The following is a 19,420-nucleotide window of genomic DNA, read 5'->3' on the forward strand; positions in this document are numbered from 1 at the left end:
TAGTTTCTAATTCCAAAGATTTCTTCTCGGTCCTTAAATAACTTGATTTGTCTTTAGCATTTGATAATGTTGTTGACCACTTCCTTGATATGGAAACTCTCCTGATACCTTATCTTTCTGTAGTCTTATGATTCTCTTCTGGCCTGTCTGAATGCTGGTTCTATCGTATTTTGACCACTCTTTCCTCTTCTGCCTCCTAAGGAGTAGGCTGGTTGTGTTCTTGGAATTTTGTTTTTTTCTGCACTCTTCTGTTGATGATGATGGTCATTTATTCTCAGCATCAGGTACTATTCCTTTATAGATAATAGACTCCCAAATATCTCTATCACTGTTATCTCTTCATCACTCCAGACCTACTTTCCCAAATGCTTTCTGAGATTCCGTATCCTCTCCTCTCCTCTCCTCAGTGTGTTTCAAAACAAACTCATCTTCCCTTGATACCTGCTCTTCCTCCTGTCTTCCTTTTCTCTGTAAATGACCTCATTCTCTGAGGTATGTAAGCTTAAAACTTGAGCCTTTTGTCTTACTTTATATCTTTTCCTTTCACTTGCTCTACATAGCATTTCAGACAACAGGTTTTTTTTTTTTTTTTGCTGCATTGGATCTTCATTGCTGCGCACGGGCTTTCTCTAGTTGTGGCGAGTGGGAGCTACTCTTCATTGCAGTGCGTGGGCTTCTCATTGCAGTGGCTTCTCATGTTGCGGAGCACGGGCTCTAGGCACATGGGCTTCAGTAGCTGTGGCACGTGGGCTCAGTAGTTGTGGCACACAGGCCCTAGAGTGCAGGCTCAGTAGTTGTGGCACACGGGCTTAGTTGCTCCGCAGCATGTGGAATCTTCCCGGACCAGGGCTCAAACCCTTGTCCCCTGCATTGGCAGATGGATTCTTAACCACTGCGCCACCAGAGAAGCCCTAGACAACAGGATTTATCTGTTCTTTCACAATATCCCTCTATCCCATGCCTATTAATACTGCCTCAGTTGAGGGCCTCATTCCTTTTCCTGAGACTAAACTTAGCCTTTCATTTTTCTCTACTCTTTTAATTCTTCCTTCTAGTCTACTTACTGCTGCAAAATGAATCACATCTCAGATCTTATTTTACACTCATAAACTTTTAAGTGACACCCCTTTGCTTATAGAATAAGGTTTGGAACTCTTGACCATGACATTCAGAGTAGTAAATTTATTACCAAAATCGCTTAATCAAACCAGGTAAGATCTTTTTTTATGTTTTTATTTTATTACTTTTCTAAAATTATTTATTTTTTGGCTGTGCCACATGGCATATGGGATCTTAGTTCACCGACCAGGGGTCAAACCCAGGCCCAGGGCAGTGGAAGGGCAGAGTCTTAACCACTGGACTGCCAGGGAATTGCCCTAAGATCTATTTTTAGATCCCAGTGATTTTTTTTTCCCCCACTTCTGTGCTTTGATCATTCTGAGCAATCAGAAGAGCACTTCACAAGCTCACTACCTCATCAGCACCGATCTGTCTACCTAATTCTGTGCCAGTATATTCTACTCTCCTTGTGTAATAGTGGATAAACCATGTAACAGTGGATAAACTTCTAGCTAAGGCCACCCTCTCTCCTCATGTACCAATATCATCTTGTCAAATATATTCTTCCAGTATCATCTGTTTCTTATGTCATCGGTTTTCTTTCTCTACTACAGTAGCTCTATCAACATACATTTTATTGTTCCTGTCATCAAAACCCACTTTTTAAAAAATTAATTTATTTATGTATTATTTTTGGCTGTGTTGGATCTTCGTTGCTGTGCGTAGGCTTTCTCTAGTTGCAGCAAGCGGGGCATCTCTTGTTGCGCAGCACGGGGTCTAGGCGTGCAGGCTTCAGTAGTTGTGGCACGTGTGCTCAGTAGTTGTGACGCACAGGCTTAGTTGCTGCGAGGCATGTGGGATCTTCCTGGACCAGGGCTCGAACCCATGTGCCCTGCATTGGCAGGCGGATTCTTAACCACCAGGGAAGCCCAAAACCCACTTTTGACACCATTTGTCATCTACCTACGATTCCAGTTCTCTCCTTTTTATAGCACTCTCTTGAATGCAGTCCTATCAGGTGTTTATCTCTACCACTCAATCAAAATTGCTTTTGTCAAAGTCACAAGTGATTTCCATGCAGCTAATTCCAAATGTCAATTCTTGGTTCTTTTTGTGTTTGACCTGTTAGCAACATTTAACGTTGTTTACTCTCTACTCCTTGTACCACTCTTTTAACTTCCAGGCCACCACACCCTCCTAGTTTTCTTCTTACTTTATTGAGCCCTCCTTCTTAGCCTCTTTTGCTGATTTTTTTCTGATCTCCATAGCCTCTAAACTTTTTTTTGTTTTTTTCCCATAGCGTCTCACGTTTTTTTCCCCATAGCCTCTAACCCTTGAAGTGCTTCCAGAATTTAATCCTTGTGTCTCTTTTCTATTTATACTCATTCCCCAGGTAATCTCAGGTAGTGTCCTCAAAGTTTCATGGCTTTAAATATTATTTATATGACTCACATTTACTATATTTCGTCAATTCTGAAGCTCACAATTTTTTTTTCAGATTTTAGCATTCCGAAACTGGGCTGCATTTGTATAATCAATGACAGGTGATAATTAGCAATCTTTTCCATTTTAGTAGCACATAAAATAATGGTATGTGTTACAGTTCATGGTGTTTTAGAATCTGTATAACATAGTGTATACAGCCTAGACCTTCTTCCTGAATTCTTTTTTATATCCACCTGCCTGCCCAATATCCAGTAGTTCTACTTGAATATCTAATAAGAATTTCAAAAATAGTCTGTCCAAAAGTGAGTTCCATCCCCTGTCCCCCGCCCACCCACCATTCCTGTTAGTGGCAACTCCATCCTTCCATTTCCTCAGTCCAAACGCCTTGGAGATACCATCAACTCGTCTTTCTCTCATAAGGTACATTGGATCTATCAGTATATCGTGTAGGCCTTACCTTTAAAATCCATTAGGAATCCATCTACTTATCACCTTCACTGCTACCCCCCTCATCCCTCTTCATAGATTATGGAATAGCCTTCTGTTGTCTGTCTGGTTCTAACATAGGAGCCAGAGTGATCCTATTACCCCTCTGCTCAAAAACTCTCCAGTGCTTTCCATCACTCAGTAAAAGCCAGTCTTTTCTATGACCTACCAGGCCTCACATGATCTGGTCTTCCTTTACCTGTCTCCAACTTCTTTTACTCTTTTCCCACCTCATTCATTCCAGATTTCACCTCCATGAACATGTCAGGCATACTCCCATATTAGGCCCTTTGCACTTATTCTTTCGTTTCCCTAGAATGTTTTTCTCCTCTATATCCTAATATATCTACAAGGCACACTCAAACCCTACTTTCACATCTTTAATCAAATGTAACCTTCTCAAGGAGGCCTTTTCAGGCTACCCTGTCTAAAATTTTACACATACCTGTCCCACTCCCTTTCCTTGCTCTATTTATTCAGCTCAGTATCTAAATACTTTGTGTTTTGGTTGTTTATCTTATTGATTATCTGGCTTTTCTCCTTGAATAGAATAGGGATTTTTGTTTTGATTGCTACTGCTTCCCTCCCAACTAGAATAATACCTGGAACTTAGTAGGTGTTCATTAAAATACTTTGTTGTATGACTGATCTCTTCACTTTCTCTGCATCTTTATCCTTTTTTACTGTTGAAATTCCACCTGTCTTTCAAAGCCTAGTTCAAATGCCATCATCCAGAAGTTTTTTAGTGTTCCAACAGGAAGTCATTTCTACATATGTGTTCTCACTTCATTTTATATTTCTTTTAGAGAACTTTTCATATTTAGCCTTACAGTTAATTTTTCCTTTATAAAGTCACAGTACTTTACTAAACGAAGAGTGTGTATAGCATAGCTGCTTTATATAATAGCTCTTCTACTAAATTTTTTAAGCTTTCTGTTTAGCAATACTTGCTTTACAAAGAATTTCAAAATAGACATTACAAATTGGCTGACTGTAGGCAGTCCACAGTCAAGTTTGTTTGATCCACAAAGTGTTGGTCTGCACTATACTCTAAATTTTTTAGGTGCAAACACTCAAAAACTAGAAATTTTTACATAAAAATCTCAAATTTCAGTTTTCCATAGGAAACAGTGGTGTATCTGCCAGTGTCAGCCTTGCATCTTCACATAACAACAGTCAGCTAAAGTTGAGTAGTAACGATAATCTTAGATGTGAGACATACTCTTTAACACAGTCCCTGTCACTCTTTATTGCTATTTCCAACACTAAGGGTCTGAAGACGGTTACCATTTATTATCTGTCATATTTAATTCCTATATGTTACTACCTTCACTGTCCCTGAAGTTATTTTAGATTGTAACCCCTGCTTTAAAAGGATATATTTATTCCTTTAAGATGATGTTTACGTGAATAAGCTATTTCATGAATAGCTGTATGAAGCTTGATTTCACTGAAGTGCTGACACTCCTTTACTAATTTAATACTGGGCAGAACATTGAATAACATAGTCTGAAATTTTTTAAAATTTGTTGTGTAGATGCTCCTCCTCCTACTTGGGAACAGCTAGAAAATGGGCTGGTTGCTGTGCGTACAGTGGTACACGGGTTGGTTGATTATATCCAGAATCACAGCAAAAAAGGAGCAGATCAACAGCAGGTAAAGGAGATGTTTGAAACTTAGAAGTAAGCCACTGTGTCTATCCTTACAGATAAAAACAAAGCCAACAGGATGACATGAATATTTTTAGACTCTGTAAAAACTAGAAATTAAAATAAAATAAAAACCTATTTTTAACTCCCTGTTCCATTAGACATCATGAAGAATGTAACAAAAATTATAAGATTTATAGTTTAGAATGGTTAGCAGCCAGTTTATTGGATTAGCCTAGTAATTTTATCTGACAACATTGAAATTAAATAATCATTGTTGGTCTAATGTGCTGGAGTCAGTTTTCACATTGGATATAGCAGCATTTGATTCTTGCTAAAGGTTATTCCATTTGTATAAAATTATTCTCTTTGGTTACTCTTGCATTTCAGTTTGACAATAGATATCACTTTTTAGTGCTAATGCTGTATCTCTCCAGTACTGTTCACATATTTTGTAAATGCTTTTTCTGCACTAGCATTCAGATATTTTTCATTCATAATGTCAGTTATGACAGTGGGCCAAATTTTCCTCAAGTATTTTTAGATGAAATATATGGCAGTAAAATATAATAGCCTGTGTTATGGCTAGAGTTTTAAATTTTACTCCCAATTATTTCATTTTGCCCTCAGAATTTATGTTAGGTTCAGTACATATTTTGTAGTAGTAAGCTTGAGAAATTAAAACTTTGTTATTAATTTATCTGGCTCAGTAAATATTAACAATAGATTATTCAGTATTCCTTTTTTCTTTAAAATTAAGAAATATTAAAAGTAGAAAAATATGGATATGCTTTTCCTAATCTAAGCACAGATCAGGGCTTTATTTATGATTAAATTTAGAAAATTAAAAACTTACTTTTAACTCCTTGTTCCATTAGACATGAAGAATGCTCATCATCAAAAATAATATTAACTTTTAAGTTCTGCCTCTTGTAGATTTTGTAGTGTGTTATAAGGAAACATAATTGTAAGTGTAGCTATATTGAACATTGTCCACAACAGATATTAGGAGACAGTTTAAATATTTGAAAGTCCTAATCTCCAGTGGTGTGCTTGTCCACTGTAAAACGTTGGAAAGAAGATCTTAGAGCTCTCATGAGATTGAATCAAGAATTTATGTGATGTTACATGTTTGATAGTTAATATCAGCATATCAGAAAAATCAGGACTACTTTTTTTTTTTAAGTAATTTATTTTGCACACTTTCCAGGACTTTTGTCTGGGCAGTCTAGATAAGTGTATGAGTTAGTCTGAATTATTCATCTAGATTATTAAGATCCTAAAATGGCAATGCAAGATTTACATTTTTTTTTTAATGGCTAATGTTTTAATTTTGGTCGTAGCCTCCACAGCATAGCAAATATAAAACATACATGTGTCGAGACATGAAGCAGAGAGGAGGATGCCCTCGTGGGGCCAGCTGTACATTTGCACACTCACAGGAGGAACTGGAAAAGTAAGTGTGAAAGTCATCAGACTCAACCTTCCAGTAATTTGTTAGAGAATAAGATAGAATTATTAGGTAGAATAATTTGCTGCCATTGAGAAATATGAAAAGATGTAGTTGCATTCCCTTTGATGAATAGGAAATCTTTAGAAAGTAATACAGAATTTTAGAAAAGAAAACCAAAGCAGTTTCTTCACCTTTCATTACATTGTGCCTACAAGTAGGAAGCTACTTGTGGTTAACTGAATCTAAAAGTGAGTCATTTTCGCTATCCCCCCAACCCCCCACCCCCTCAATTAAAAGTCTAAGAATTTTCATCAGCTTTAACTGATTGATTTTAACTAATTGAATAATGCATTTCCAATGGAAAAATTTGCCCCTTGCTCTATTCAAGAAATTATTTATTGCCTGGCTCATTTTCACAGATTATTTCAAGGACCAGATAATTTCAGTGATGTTAAATTGCCAGCACATAGTAGAAAGAAAGGAAAAGCTTCTTAATTGTTTTATAAAACCAGTATAACGCTGACAGTAAACTTGACAAAGCACAATTAAAGAAAACTACAAGTTCATCTCACACGTTAATATTTTTAAAATCCCAAATATTAAAACTTAGAATTCAGTAATACATTAAAATAGACACCATTACTAAGTGCAAAGGTAGCATAATATAATTACTCTGGGTTAGAAAAGAATGGGTATGATAACCACGTGATCATATCCAAAGATGCCAAAAGACATTTGAATAATATCCAATGTCCGTGATAGATCAAGATCCCTTAGTAGAACAAAAACATCATAGATGTTTTCCCAACATGATAATTATATTTCAAATCAAAAGCCAGCATGATAGCATGATGCTTAATTGGTATTAGTTTATTAGATTCAGTTTTGTTACAGACAAGAGTAAGGGAAAATTTTCTACTAGTAAAAAGTGTTATTTAACATTCTGGAAGTTGTAGCTAATGTATGTAAACAAGAGAACAAAATAGCCAAAATCATTAAATGGGAAAACTCAAGAGAAATACTAGAAACAAAAGAAACAAGAATTTAGTAAGGTAGCAAATCAAAAAATTAGTTTACAGAAATGAAGTACTCTCATATAAACTAGAAAGGGAAACATAACCAGTTAAAAAGTAAGGTGACATTAAAATCCCTTTTGCATTAACAACAAAAACAAAAAAGATAAACACCAAATAATAAGCTAATAAGAAATATCCAGGATCTCTTGAATTGAATTAGTAAACTACATAGGAACATAAGAGAAGAGTTGAATAAATGAAGAAGCATACTGTGTTCTTGGATAAGACTTGGCATTATAAAGGTTTTATTTCCTCTTAAACAGCAAGTTCAGTGAAATCCCAATTAGAATCTTAACGTGATGATTTTGGGAACCTAACAAAATCATTCATTTGGGAGAAAAAATATGCCAATAGCCAGGAAAATTTTTGGAAAAAAAGGTCTTCATCAGGGACTAGACTAATAACTATTAACCTGTTTTATGAGCTAAAGTAAGTATAAAGACTGTGGTATTAGCATAGGAATAGATAGCCCAATGAAATACAATAGAAAATCTAGAAAGAGTTCCAGATACATATAGGAACTCAGCATATGTGCAAAAGGTGGCATTTCACATCAATAACAAAAAAACATGATGAAACAACTATCCATTTGAAAAATAGGGCTGGATTATTACCTTTACACCAAAACAAATTACAAATTTATCAGAGATTTAAATATTTAAAAAAGAAACTATAGAGTACTTAGAAATATTTGTGGTTGTTATATAATTTTACAGTAGGAAGGATTTTTAAAGAATGACACCTAGCATCTATAAAGGAGATCAATAAATTTGATTACATGAAAATGAAAAACTAAGATAATGGCCAAACACCACAAACTTAAAAAAAAAAAAAGTGGGGAAATGACATAGAAAAGGCTGATATCCGTAACATAAAATGAGCTCCTACAAATCTGTAAGAAAGAGAAGAACCAGTAGATATATGGATCATGTAAATAAGCAGTTCACAGAAAAAACACTAATGGCCAGCAGACATGTGAAACTGTGTTCAATATCATGAATTGTTAAATATAAAGTAAAATAAAACTTGATATTTTTGAACTGTCAAATTGTCAAAAGCTGAGGCTAACCAGTGTTTAATGAAATATTGAAAAAAGCCTTTTTTTGTTAATCGGTAGTGGTTATAATAGCTTTGGAGCATTATAAGAGTTTCTAACGTGCATACATTGGACTTAATAGTTCTGCTTTTGGTTATTCACACAAGTGCAAAGTACATGTACATAATTTTCTGTTATTGCATTGTTTTAATAGCAAAAAATTAGGGACAACCTAAAATGTACTGACATAAAGAAATATTTAAGATTATGAAGTAGAGGAAAATATTTACTATGCAGCCGTATATGATCCTGTTTCTGTAATTTATAATCTTACAAATGTAAGAATATTAAGCCAGTGTATGGAGTGGAAAAATCTGTATTATATACCAAGCTGTTAACAGTGATTACACCTGATGGGTGGTCCGCCCCCCCCCCATCCCCTACCCTAAAGTGTGTGTGTGTGTATACACAAGTTTTCAAGTTGATAGCTAGAGCCATTGTTTCAAGAGAATTTCTAGAAAATGATGTGCTTGGAATCCTTTCCTTTTGTATCCGTTTCTTAAATACATTTTAGTTCCTGATTTTTAAAAGCTTTTCCTTTTACAGTTTTGGTTTTTGGTGTGTGCCTTTGCTTTTTATATAGATTTCGTAAAATGAACAAACGCCTGGTTCCCAGAAGACCCCTGAGTGCCTCTTTGGGTCAACTTAATGAGGTGGGCCTGCCTTCAACAGCTATCCTTCCGGATGAAGGAGCAGTGGATCTGCCTAGCAGAAAAACCCCTGCTCTGCCAAATGGAATTGTATCAGCAGGGAATACAGTAACACAGCTGATTCCACGAGGGACAGACCCCAGCTACGATTCTAGTCTGAAACCAGGAAAGATAGATCACCTGAGCAGTAGTGCCCCTGGATCCCCTCCTGACCTGTACGTTGTTTTTCCTAACTTTTATTTAAAGTTTCTTTATAGACATAAAGTAGAAGGAAGAAAGAATAATCGGTGCTTTGTTTGGGGGGCTTATTTTGTTGTTTTTTATTTCTATTTCCTGTGCCAGTGATTTTTGAGAAACAATTAACATAGGTGACATAAGATCAAAGTTTGCAAATTTTGTAGAAGAAATGGCTATTGGAAAAAAAGTTTCCCAAATTGTGGCAGTTTGTTTTACATTTAACAATTTGTGTACATTAGAAGTATTTTCAAGACCTTAAACTTGACTTGCAGAATCTTGCTCCCATAGGCTAGAATCTGTCCCTAAGAGTATTTCTGCCTTGCCTGTTAATCCACATCCTGTACCTCCAAGAGGGCCAACAGACCTGCCCCCTATGCCTGTCACCAAATCACTTCAGATGGTACCACGAGGTTCTCAGTTATATCCAGCACAACAGGCAGATGTTTATTACCAGGATCCTCGAGGAGCTGCTCCACCATTTGAACCAGCACCTTATCAGCAGGGTAATGATCTTTCATTTATGTCACTCACTTTTCTTAGAAGTTATGAGAATGATTTCAAGAGTGATCATATTTTCAGTAATCTCAAAATAAATAAATGCTTTTTTTAATACTTGGAAAAAACTGAGGTTATATGACCAACTAAATAGTATGAAATAAATGAAGTAGCAAAGCTATGAAAAGTAATTCGCCCTGACTACTAAAAGCAGTTGTATATTAAATATGTTTACATATTTATAGAAGTAAGTCATCCAAGTAGACAATGGAAATTTGCTGAGGCTGTATATATTTTCCTGACCAAAATTTTCTTCAAGTACGAAAAAAGAATTTAATATTACAGTGGATATAAATTAAACACAGTACATTTTTTTGCTTTCAGTTGTCACCTAATATTTTTTCTAGGCCTTGTAATATATATGAAAAAATGCAAATACATACTTTTAGAGAGTTTATAGTATAGAATCAGTATTAGTAAAGAATAGAAAACTATATGTGTGAGAGTATATATATCTATATATGTGTTTAAAATGAAGTGTTCAGTTGTGGTAGTTAATATTAGTGTGGTAGGAATTAACTGCAGGACTCAAGGAAGATCATTGAGAACTTGAGGGATCAAAAGACTTTGTGGAAGGATGACCTAAATAGAGGTATTGGGAATAGAAAGGAAAATTTACAAATGGATTGTAAAGATGAGGGTCTAGAGTCAAGGAGGAGTAAGGAGACTTGTTGTTAATCCAGGTGTGACTACTGAGGTCTGGATTAGTGTGATGGGAAAAAAGAAAGTATTTGAGAAAATAGACAAATGTGGAAAATTAGCCAGTTTTAATGATAATATACCAGGTATGGAGAATGAAGGAGAGGACTTGATTGAGGTTTCACATAATGTAATTCATGTGAAAAAATAAGCAACGATTTTTAAACTAAAGTGTTGACTCTCTTTGTCAGAAACAGTATAGTGCTATTGTTTTTTTTTTGTTTTTTGGGTTTTTTTGCGGTACGCGGGCCTCTCACTGTTGTGGCCTCTCCCGTTGCGGAGCACAGGCTCTGGACGCGCAGGCCCAGCGGCCATGGCTCACGGGCCCAGCCGCTCCACGGCATGTGGGATCTTCCCAGACCGGGGCACGAACCCGTGTCCCCTGCATTGGCAGGCAGACTCTCAACTACTGCGCCACCAGGGAAGCCCCTCTATTGTTTTTTAAGCTGGGATAGATTCAAGGTGTTCTCCATTTCCTTTTCCCAAGGCTATATTAATTTTGAATCAGCAGTGTCTTTTCTGATTTCAAAAAAAGTAGTTTTAAGTTGGCATGGTGTCATTAATACATATAAGAATAGGATAAAAGTTGGTCTGTCTTCCTTTTGACCATTCATTGCAGGAAAAACCCAACTGCTTTTGTTGAGTTAACCTTAAATATGCTGAATCAGTAAGGGTTCAATTGCAGATAGCAGAAATCATTCTGGCTATATTAGCAGAAAGCGGTTTAATACAGAGAGTCCTACAAAATCAGTAGAAACGTTGGAAAAGCAGACTTAAGCTAGGCCTCCAGGAATGAGTCCCAGAGCTAGTTGCTGAAAGAACCTATTACAATGAAGCTGTAGAAATAGGAAACTTCGGCCCTAATTGCCAACTTAAGGAGCTCATCAGTTGAGGCAGACATCTTCAAATTGGGAAGCTACTGCCACGACTGTTGTTTCAAGAACTCTAGGGGACTTCCCTGGCGGACCAGTGGTTAAGACTGCACTTCCACTGCAGAGGGCACGGGTTCAATCCCTGGTGGGGAAGGAACTAAGATCCCACATACCACACGGCACAGCCAAAAAACAAAGAACTCTAGAGCTATGCAGTTAGCTACTAGATCTGTACCAGCAGAATGGATCTCTTTCCAGTTAACTCAATTTCACATTCAAAACTTATGCAAATGAGTGATTTTGTAGAATCTAAGCTTCAGGGAAATACAGTTTTTTTGCTTTTCAGTGTTTGCAGTATGTTAAGGCACAGGAGAAAGATGGTCAGACAATTGAGAGAGCCAATTTACTGTTGTAGACTATAAGTAGATTGGTGTTTTCAGTAACTTTTAAGGATAATTTTTGCTTGTTATTTTTCGCAAAGCTAGCCTGACTACATAAGCAGAGGGAAAAATATCTAAAGAAAGGAGTGGATTTTTAATTCTTTAGTGTTGAAATATTTTAAAAGGAAAAGTCTTAAATAGAAAAATAGATTGGCTCATTGTTGCTTTTGGTTCCTCTTTTGTATTGTACAGGTATGTACTATCCTCCACCACCACAATGTGTGTCCCGCTTTGTCCGACCTCCACCATCTGCTCCTGAACCTGGTCCTCCCTACTTGGATCATTATCCACCGTACCTCCAAGATCGTGTAGTAAACTCTCAATATGGCACACAGCCACAACAGTACCCACCTATGTACCCACCACACTATGATGGCCGTCGAGTATACCCTGCTCAGTCTTATACAAGAGAGGAGATTTTCCGAGAAAGTCCTATACCCATTGAGATTCCACCTGCAGCAGTACCATCCTATGTACCAGAATCCAGAGAAAGATACCAACAGATGGAGGGTTACTATCCAGTGGCTCCCCACCCAACTCAGATCAGACCTTCGTACAACAGAGTATGCTGGGTTTTTGGGGTTTTTTCTTATTATATAGATTTACTTGATTATTGCTTGCAGTGATTTTTTTTTAACCTTTTGCCATGGTAATAACTCTTTGATCAATCAGTTCTTTTTTAAAAGAAAGCATCTTCTCTTTTTTCACCTTTTCATAATCTGCATAGGTTGTTTTTTTTTTTTTAACTTTTAAAGCGGAAAAAAATTAATACCCCACTCCCGCTAACCCATCTTAGTTTCTGAACATTAGATGGTTTTATTAACATTTCTAGATTTATTTAGAAATTATGGTCTCTGACCAAGAAAAATAAACTTAAATTTAGCTCTTTGGGAAATCCTGAGACCTTTTGGGGGTTTTGTTTGTTTTGTTTTGCTTTGTTCTATTAAGTCTTGCTATTTCGGATGTTAAGATGAGTATACAAGCTGCTTATTTAAAATATGTGCTAAGTGAATCAATGTGTCCTGAAATTCTTTTTCAATTTTTACTCATCTTTGCATTTTCAGGAGCCTCCTTACAGCCGGCTTCCTCCCCCTCCCCAGCCCCATCCTAGTCTAGATGAGCTACATCGAAGACGGAAGGAAATAATGGCACAACTAGAGGAAAGGAAGGTTATCTCTCCACCTCCTTTTGCACCTTCACCAACATTGCCTCCTGCCTTCCAACAAGAGGAAGTAAGCACATCTTTTTTAGTCTCTTTATCAGTTTTTCCTTAATCAGTGATTTATTGTGTCCTATTTAAGTCATCTTCACCTATTCCCAAGGTCATGAGGATATTTTCCTCTAAAAGGTTTATTATTTCATGTTTAGATCTACAGTCCATCTAGAATTGATTTTTGTATATAGTGTCTTAGGAGTTAAGATCCATTTTTTCCCTAAAGGGTATCTCATTGATCAAGCATCATTTAATGAAAAGACCATCCTTTCCCTAGTACCCTGCAGTCACCTTTATCATAATCTGGTCACCTTTGTCGTAGTCAGGTGACTATATGTTTCTGAACTTTATTCTGTTTCATTGATCTATTTCTCTATCCTTGTACCAACACCACATTGTCTTAATGTAGTAGTATTGTACATCTTAATGTGGTGGTGTATGTTTTCCAGTTTTGGTCTTCAGGATTATCTTTGCTGTTCCTGGTCCTTGGAAATTCCAGACACATTTTAGAATCAGCATGTGGATGTCCACAGAAATATCTGCTGCAGTTTTTGTGTGTGTGTGTGTGTGTGTGTTACGTGGGCCTCTCACTGTTGTGGCCTCTCCCATTGCGGAGCACAGGCTCCGGACGCGCAGGCCCAGTGGCCATGGCTCACGGGCCCAGCTGCTACGTGGCACGTGGGATCCTCCCGGACCGGGGCACGAGTCCATGTCCCCTGCACCGACAGGTGGACTCTCAACCACTGCGCCACCAGGGAAGCTCTCTGCTGCAGTTTTTATTAGGATTACATTGAATCTCTGGATCTGGGCAGCCCAGTATGGTAACCACTAGCCACATGTGGATAATGATGCTTAAAATGTGGCTAGTTCGAATTCATGTGTGCTGTAAGCATAAAACATACATTGGATCTGAAGGTTTAGTACCCCCACCAAAATATCAATATATTTATATTAATTACATGTTAAAATACTACTTTGGGTGTATTAGATTAAATAAAATATATTGTTAAAATTAATTTTAGCTGTTTTTTTTTAATATGGCTACTAAAATGTTTTAGATTACATATGTGGGTCAATTATATTTTCATTGGACAGTGTTGCTTTAGATCCGTTTGAGGAGAAGTGACATCTTTCCAATATTGAGTCTCCAAGAACATGGTATACCCTCCACTTCCTTGGATCTTCTTTAATTTTTGTCAATAATGTCATATCTCATATAGTTTTCAGTGTCTTGCACATCTTTCGTTAAACTTATTCCTAGAAAACTAATGTTTTTGAAGCTATTTAAATGGAATCCTTTTTGAAATTTCATTTTCTATTTGTAGATTTTGTAGATTGTAGATTTTTGCGTATTTTGACACCTGTGTTCAGCAGCCTTGGTAAATTTCCCTATTAATTCTAGTATTTGTTAGTGGATTCTTCTGGATTTTCTGTGCACACAGTCATGTCCTTTGTGAATAATGACCATTTTACTTTCTCCTTTTCAATTCTTAAGTCTTTTCTTTTTTTTATCTTGGTTGTGTGAGCTAGATCCTCCAGTAAAAATAAAAGTGATGATAGGTTTTCTTATTTCCAGTCTTTGAGCAAATGGAGCTTCTAATAATTTACCATTGTGATGTTTACTGTCATCCTTTTTGTAGGTAATCTTTATCAGATGAATGAAATTTCCCTATATTCCTAGTTTTTATAATTGAGACTGTCAAAGGTTTATTTAACTCAGTAGTGAGGAAAACAGCAGGATGATAAAGTTAATTCAAAGAGTAGGAGAGACAGGCTAATATAGGTAGTGAAAGGCAGGAAAAAAACACTGAAATAGAGTTGCTAGAATAAAACTGGTTAATGTACTAGAGGGTAATAAACCATAATTTGAGGGTTATCAGTATTTACACAAGGCGGTACTAATAGTTACCATGAATGAGTGTTGTCTTATTATCTTTTTAATGTCTTCAGGATCTATAGTGACCCCAAAGACATTTTTCCACTTCTGATAATTTTTTTCCTTGGTCAGTCTTGCTAGGGATTTATCATCAGTTTTATCTTTTCGGAAAGCCAGCCTTTTGCTTTGTTGATCTTATTTATTTAATTATTTTGGTTTGTTGATTTTACATAACTGCCTCAGCTCAGTATGTGTGTGTGTGTGTGTATATTTATGTCAAGTAGGTTTTTTCAGTAGGGTTGCAGTTGATATTATGTAAGGAAAATGTCTTACATCCTTTATGTGTAGAATTATGATTCTAAACAATATTTCTAGCTGATAAATTATGAATAATAAGCAATGAAAATTGAAATATATCACATTGCATATAATAAACAGTAAACTTTGGGGTCTACAAAAGTAATCTACTAAATAAAGATTGTTCATAGTATCTGGCTTTCCTCTCTAAACACTTTGGATGAATTTTCCACAACAATGTAGGTTAATTAGTAAAGCTATAACATCTTCTATTAATATACTTTTACGTGTAAAGTATCAACATTACATGATATTTTTTCAAAAACTTACTATTAGAGACATCCCAGAGCCTTGTTATGCCATACCATTTTTTGAGAAATATGGAAAGCAGTATGACACTGTGAAAAGTGAGCTAATTTTGGAATGAAATATAATTATCTGTGAGGTTCAGCTTTGTGGCTCAGTGTGTGATCTTTTGTAAGTTATTTAGCCTTCATTAACCCTGAGGCTCAGGTTTCTCTATTTGTAAATCAAGCATAATAAAACCTACCTCACTGTGGTGTGGTGAAAATTAAATGAGACATAAGGCATCTGGCACAAAGCAGGCATTCAGTAAATAATAACTGTGTGTATTTATTACTTTTTTACTTGTAATAAAAATTATAATAATGCCTGGCTGTTACGGAACTTTATCTATTGACAGAATTATTTTAGTTACTGACATACAAAGCTATATAATTAAACTTCAGTTCTGATTATAAACAACCTACATATAATTATACTAAATTCATACATTATAAAAATACATAATATAGAAAGAAATTTCTCCAAGATCTCATTTTCTATATCACTGTAAGTTTATTATATATTTTAACTTTTAATATATATTTCAACTTTTCTGTGCATGAAACACATCATTATAATTTTTCATCAGATCATTTAGTAATAATATATTCAGATTTTACATTTTGCACTTTTTTTTGTTTTTGTTTTTACTTAACCAGTTATCTTGGTGTTCTTTCTGTATCAGTATATAAATTTATCTCATTCTTTTTTCTCTTAATAAATTTATTTATTTATATTTTACTTTTGGCTGCATTGGGTCTTCGTTGCTGCACAGGGGGTTTCTCTAGTTGCAGCAAGCGGGGGCTTCTCATCACAGTGGCTTATCTTGTTGCGGAGCACGGGCTCTAGGCGCGTGGGCTTCAGTAGTTGTAGCTTGCAGGCTTAGTTGCTCTGCGGCGTGTGGGATCTTCCCGGACCCGGGTTCAAACCCATGTCCCCTGCATTGGCAGTCTGATTCTTAACCACTGCACCACCAGGGAAGTCCTATCTCATTCTTTTTTTAATTGCTGTATAATACATTGATTGCACTCTTGTTAGTAGGTCATGTCTTTAAAAAGCTAGCTGTTCTACACAAAATTTGTAAGCAGAGGAAAAATGTAAAAAGGAGCTGGAATTTTTAAAATAGAAGTAGGACAAAAAAAAAGGAAAGAGGTTATAAACAATGGAAACAGGAGTTGTGGTTGAAAATGAGTGGTACTGTGAACAGCATATCCCTCTGCCAGTGCAGAAGACCAAAGTGATGACTCAGAAAATAGAAGGTTTTTTTAGTATAGGCGGAAGCATAGAGCCATTTAAATGTACCAGTACTCCCTGAATTATTAGTATGTCAGTATATACATCTGTGATAAAGTGAGAGCAATTTATTAGTGTTCTAGCACTCCCTATACTGGTATAACCTTGGTCCGATCACCCACGTTGTCTGTCATGGACTTGAAGAACATATGAGATAGTGTATACATAAAAGTACTTAGAAAACTGTAAAACATTACACAGATGTGAATGTAAGTAAAAATGCATTAGACCTAGAATGCCTATTTAGTTATTACATAATTTCAGAGCTCATCCTGAGACAAGAAAATTAGGAATCTTATCCTTTTCACTTCATTGACTCAACCCTAAGGACCAGAATTTATTCAAGATATGAATTATTGCTATTAAAGAGATTTAGGTAAAAATGTTATTATGTCATCACATACTATATAGAACATTTAAGATTACATTTTAAAGAATTTCTAATGCTCTTGTTTACCTGGAATGTTATTGAAAGAAACATTAAGGAGGGTCTAGCAAAACTAGGGCATAATACATTCTTGCTTAAGTGTTAACTGAATCTGACGAGAAAGAGGATGGGCAAATCTCTTCAAAAATCCTAATTTGATTCTTTGAAGGATATTGAGATACTTTTTTGACCCTCTGTTAACAAAGTGTAAAGGCTGAATATCATTTTTCATTTGTTTTATATTTTTCATAGTCTACAAAAATCTTCTAGTGACACAAATCAAATAACTGTTACTATGTTGTTTCAGCATGATGTTCTAAAGAAATTCCTGCTCTCTCTGTGCTGTTACTCATAGACCCATTTCCTATTTTGTTTCTTTTTTCCTTCTTCCATCTGCAGTTTTTGGATGAAGACTTGAAGGTAGCTGGGAAATACAAAGGAAATGATTATAGCCAGTACTCACCCTGGTCATGTGACACCATCGGCTCCTACATTGGAACCAAAGATGCAAAACCCAAAGATGTTGTGGCAGCAGGGAGTGTGGAAATGATGGTATGTGTAATAACTAAGCCATAATTAATACAAATGAAGATAAACCAAATAAATTATCCCCAGTTCTAGGGTAGACACAAGTAACTGAGCTTTGCTTAAGTTTCAGACCATATTCTGTACTATGTGATTGAATTATATTTAAACTATATGTTTTTTTATTTCTTTCAGGTATATATAAAAATCTTTTCAAACTTGTCTAGACAAAGAAGAGCGTTTCTTATGTTTCTGTGAAGCTAGCAATTAACCCAACAGCTGTTTAGAATTGAAAGTAAATTATTTTGCATAACTAAGATCTTGAATTTCTTGTCCAAATAAATTATAACTCTTTTAAAGTTTAAACAGTAAAGTTGAATCTAGTGAACAATGCTAGTGTTTGAGTCAGAATTATAGTTACTTAGCTTCAGATGAGCTGTGGTATACTGAAATGTATTACACTTATGCCATTTTATTTTTTAACAAAAAATAATGTAACACCAGTGTATCTAATACTCAAGCTTAAAATATATCACTATTTTATCTTAATTGCTTCTTTATCCTTTAAAGAAATAAAACTTTACATAAGTAATTAAATCCTCCTCGATTTACCTCCCTAATCTCATTTTCTTCCTCCCTCCTTCCCTGGAGATAACCCCTATCCTGAATTGAGAGTTTATCATTTCATGAATAATTTTATACTACTTCTAAACAATTTTGTTTTGAACGTTTATAGACCTTATACATATTATAAACTTCAACTTGCATTTTCATTCAGCGTTGTTTTTGAGATGTATCCAAATTTATACCTATAGTTCAAATTCATTCATTTTCACTGCTTTTATCAGGTACCATTGTATGATAACTAATATCATACAATAAATAAATAAATATATATATATAATTGCTTATTGATTTTCATGTTGATGAACATTTAGGCTGTTTTTAATTTTTTTATTATTATGTACAGTGCTACAGTAAACATTCTTGCATATGTTTCCTTGTGCACATTGCATGAAAGTTATGCTTAGGAGTAGTATTGGTGGGTTAAAGGTGTGCCTTGACTATTCTTTTTTTTTGACTATTATTCATTTGCCCTTGTTAATTCTAACAGAGGTTCCCTAGGTTGTTATATAGATTTTCAAAGACAAAGATTTGCCCAGCTGGTTGAGAGAAGACCAATTCTTGGTAATAGAAAAGGAAGACTTAGATGAGTGAGGTGATATCTATAGCATAAATATGATTAGATGCCAGACAATTAAAAAAAGAAGAAAGAGAAAAAAAGGAATATAGAGGAGAAAAAAGCGAAAATGAACCTTTTGTTTTTCTGTGGTAGGATTAAGAAAACATTGTTTTTAGGCCATAAAAAACAGTCTTTCTGAGAGAATAGGAATGAGATGAGGAGGTAGAGGTAGATAGGAACCTTTGCTTTGTACCTGACTTTCAGAAAGAGTTATTATAATAAAGTAACATAAACATTAGCAAAATAAAACTCATTTACTTAAATTAACAAAGAATAAAAGTGTTTTCCAGCCTAACCTAGATGTAATCGAACATTTCCCAAATGGATAAAAGTGTACCCCAGTGTTTCTCAAACGTGAATGTGCATGTAAACTACCTGGGGAATCTATTAAAATTCAAGTTCTAATTCAGTAAGGCTGGGATGAGACCTGAAATTCTGCATTTCTAATGAGTTCTCTAGTGATGCTGATGCTGCTGGTCTCTG

General features: G+C 35.5%; 1 protein-coding gene across 4 annotated transcripts in view; it reads left to right on the forward strand.

Annotated features, from left to right (window-relative positions):
- RC3H1 (ring finger and CCCH-type domains 1) overlaps nt 1-19,420 on the forward strand; it is a 92,785-nt gene that overhangs the window by 60,621 nt on the left and 12,744 nt on the right. For all 4 annotated transcript variants that reach the window (XM_024758747.1, XM_024758746.1, XM_024758750.1 and 1 more), the window contains exons 8-14: nt 4,529-4,647; nt 5,984-6,096; nt 8,849-9,130; nt 9,441-9,655; nt 11,911-12,281; nt 12,783-12,950; nt 17,569-17,721. In XM_024758747.1, coding sequence (XP_024614515.1) covers nt 4,529-4,647; nt 5,984-6,096; nt 8,849-9,130; nt 9,441-9,655; nt 11,911-12,281; nt 12,783-12,950; nt 17,569-17,721 — 1,421 coding nt within the window. The remainder of the gene's footprint in view (nt 1-4,528; nt 4,648-5,983; nt 6,097-8,848; nt 9,131-9,440; nt 9,656-11,910; nt 12,282-12,782; nt 12,951-17,568; nt 17,722-19,420) is intronic.

Source organism: Neophocaena asiaeorientalis, unplaced genomic scaffold (assembly GCF_003031525.2).
Source record: "Neophocaena asiaeorientalis asiaeorientalis breed wild unplaced genomic scaffold, Neophocaena_asiaeorientalis_V1.1 scaffold182, whole genome shotgun sequence".
In the NCBI taxonomy this organism is placed as follows: Eukaryota; Metazoa; Chordata; class Mammalia; order Artiodactyla; family Phocoenidae; genus Neophocaena; species Neophocaena asiaeorientalis.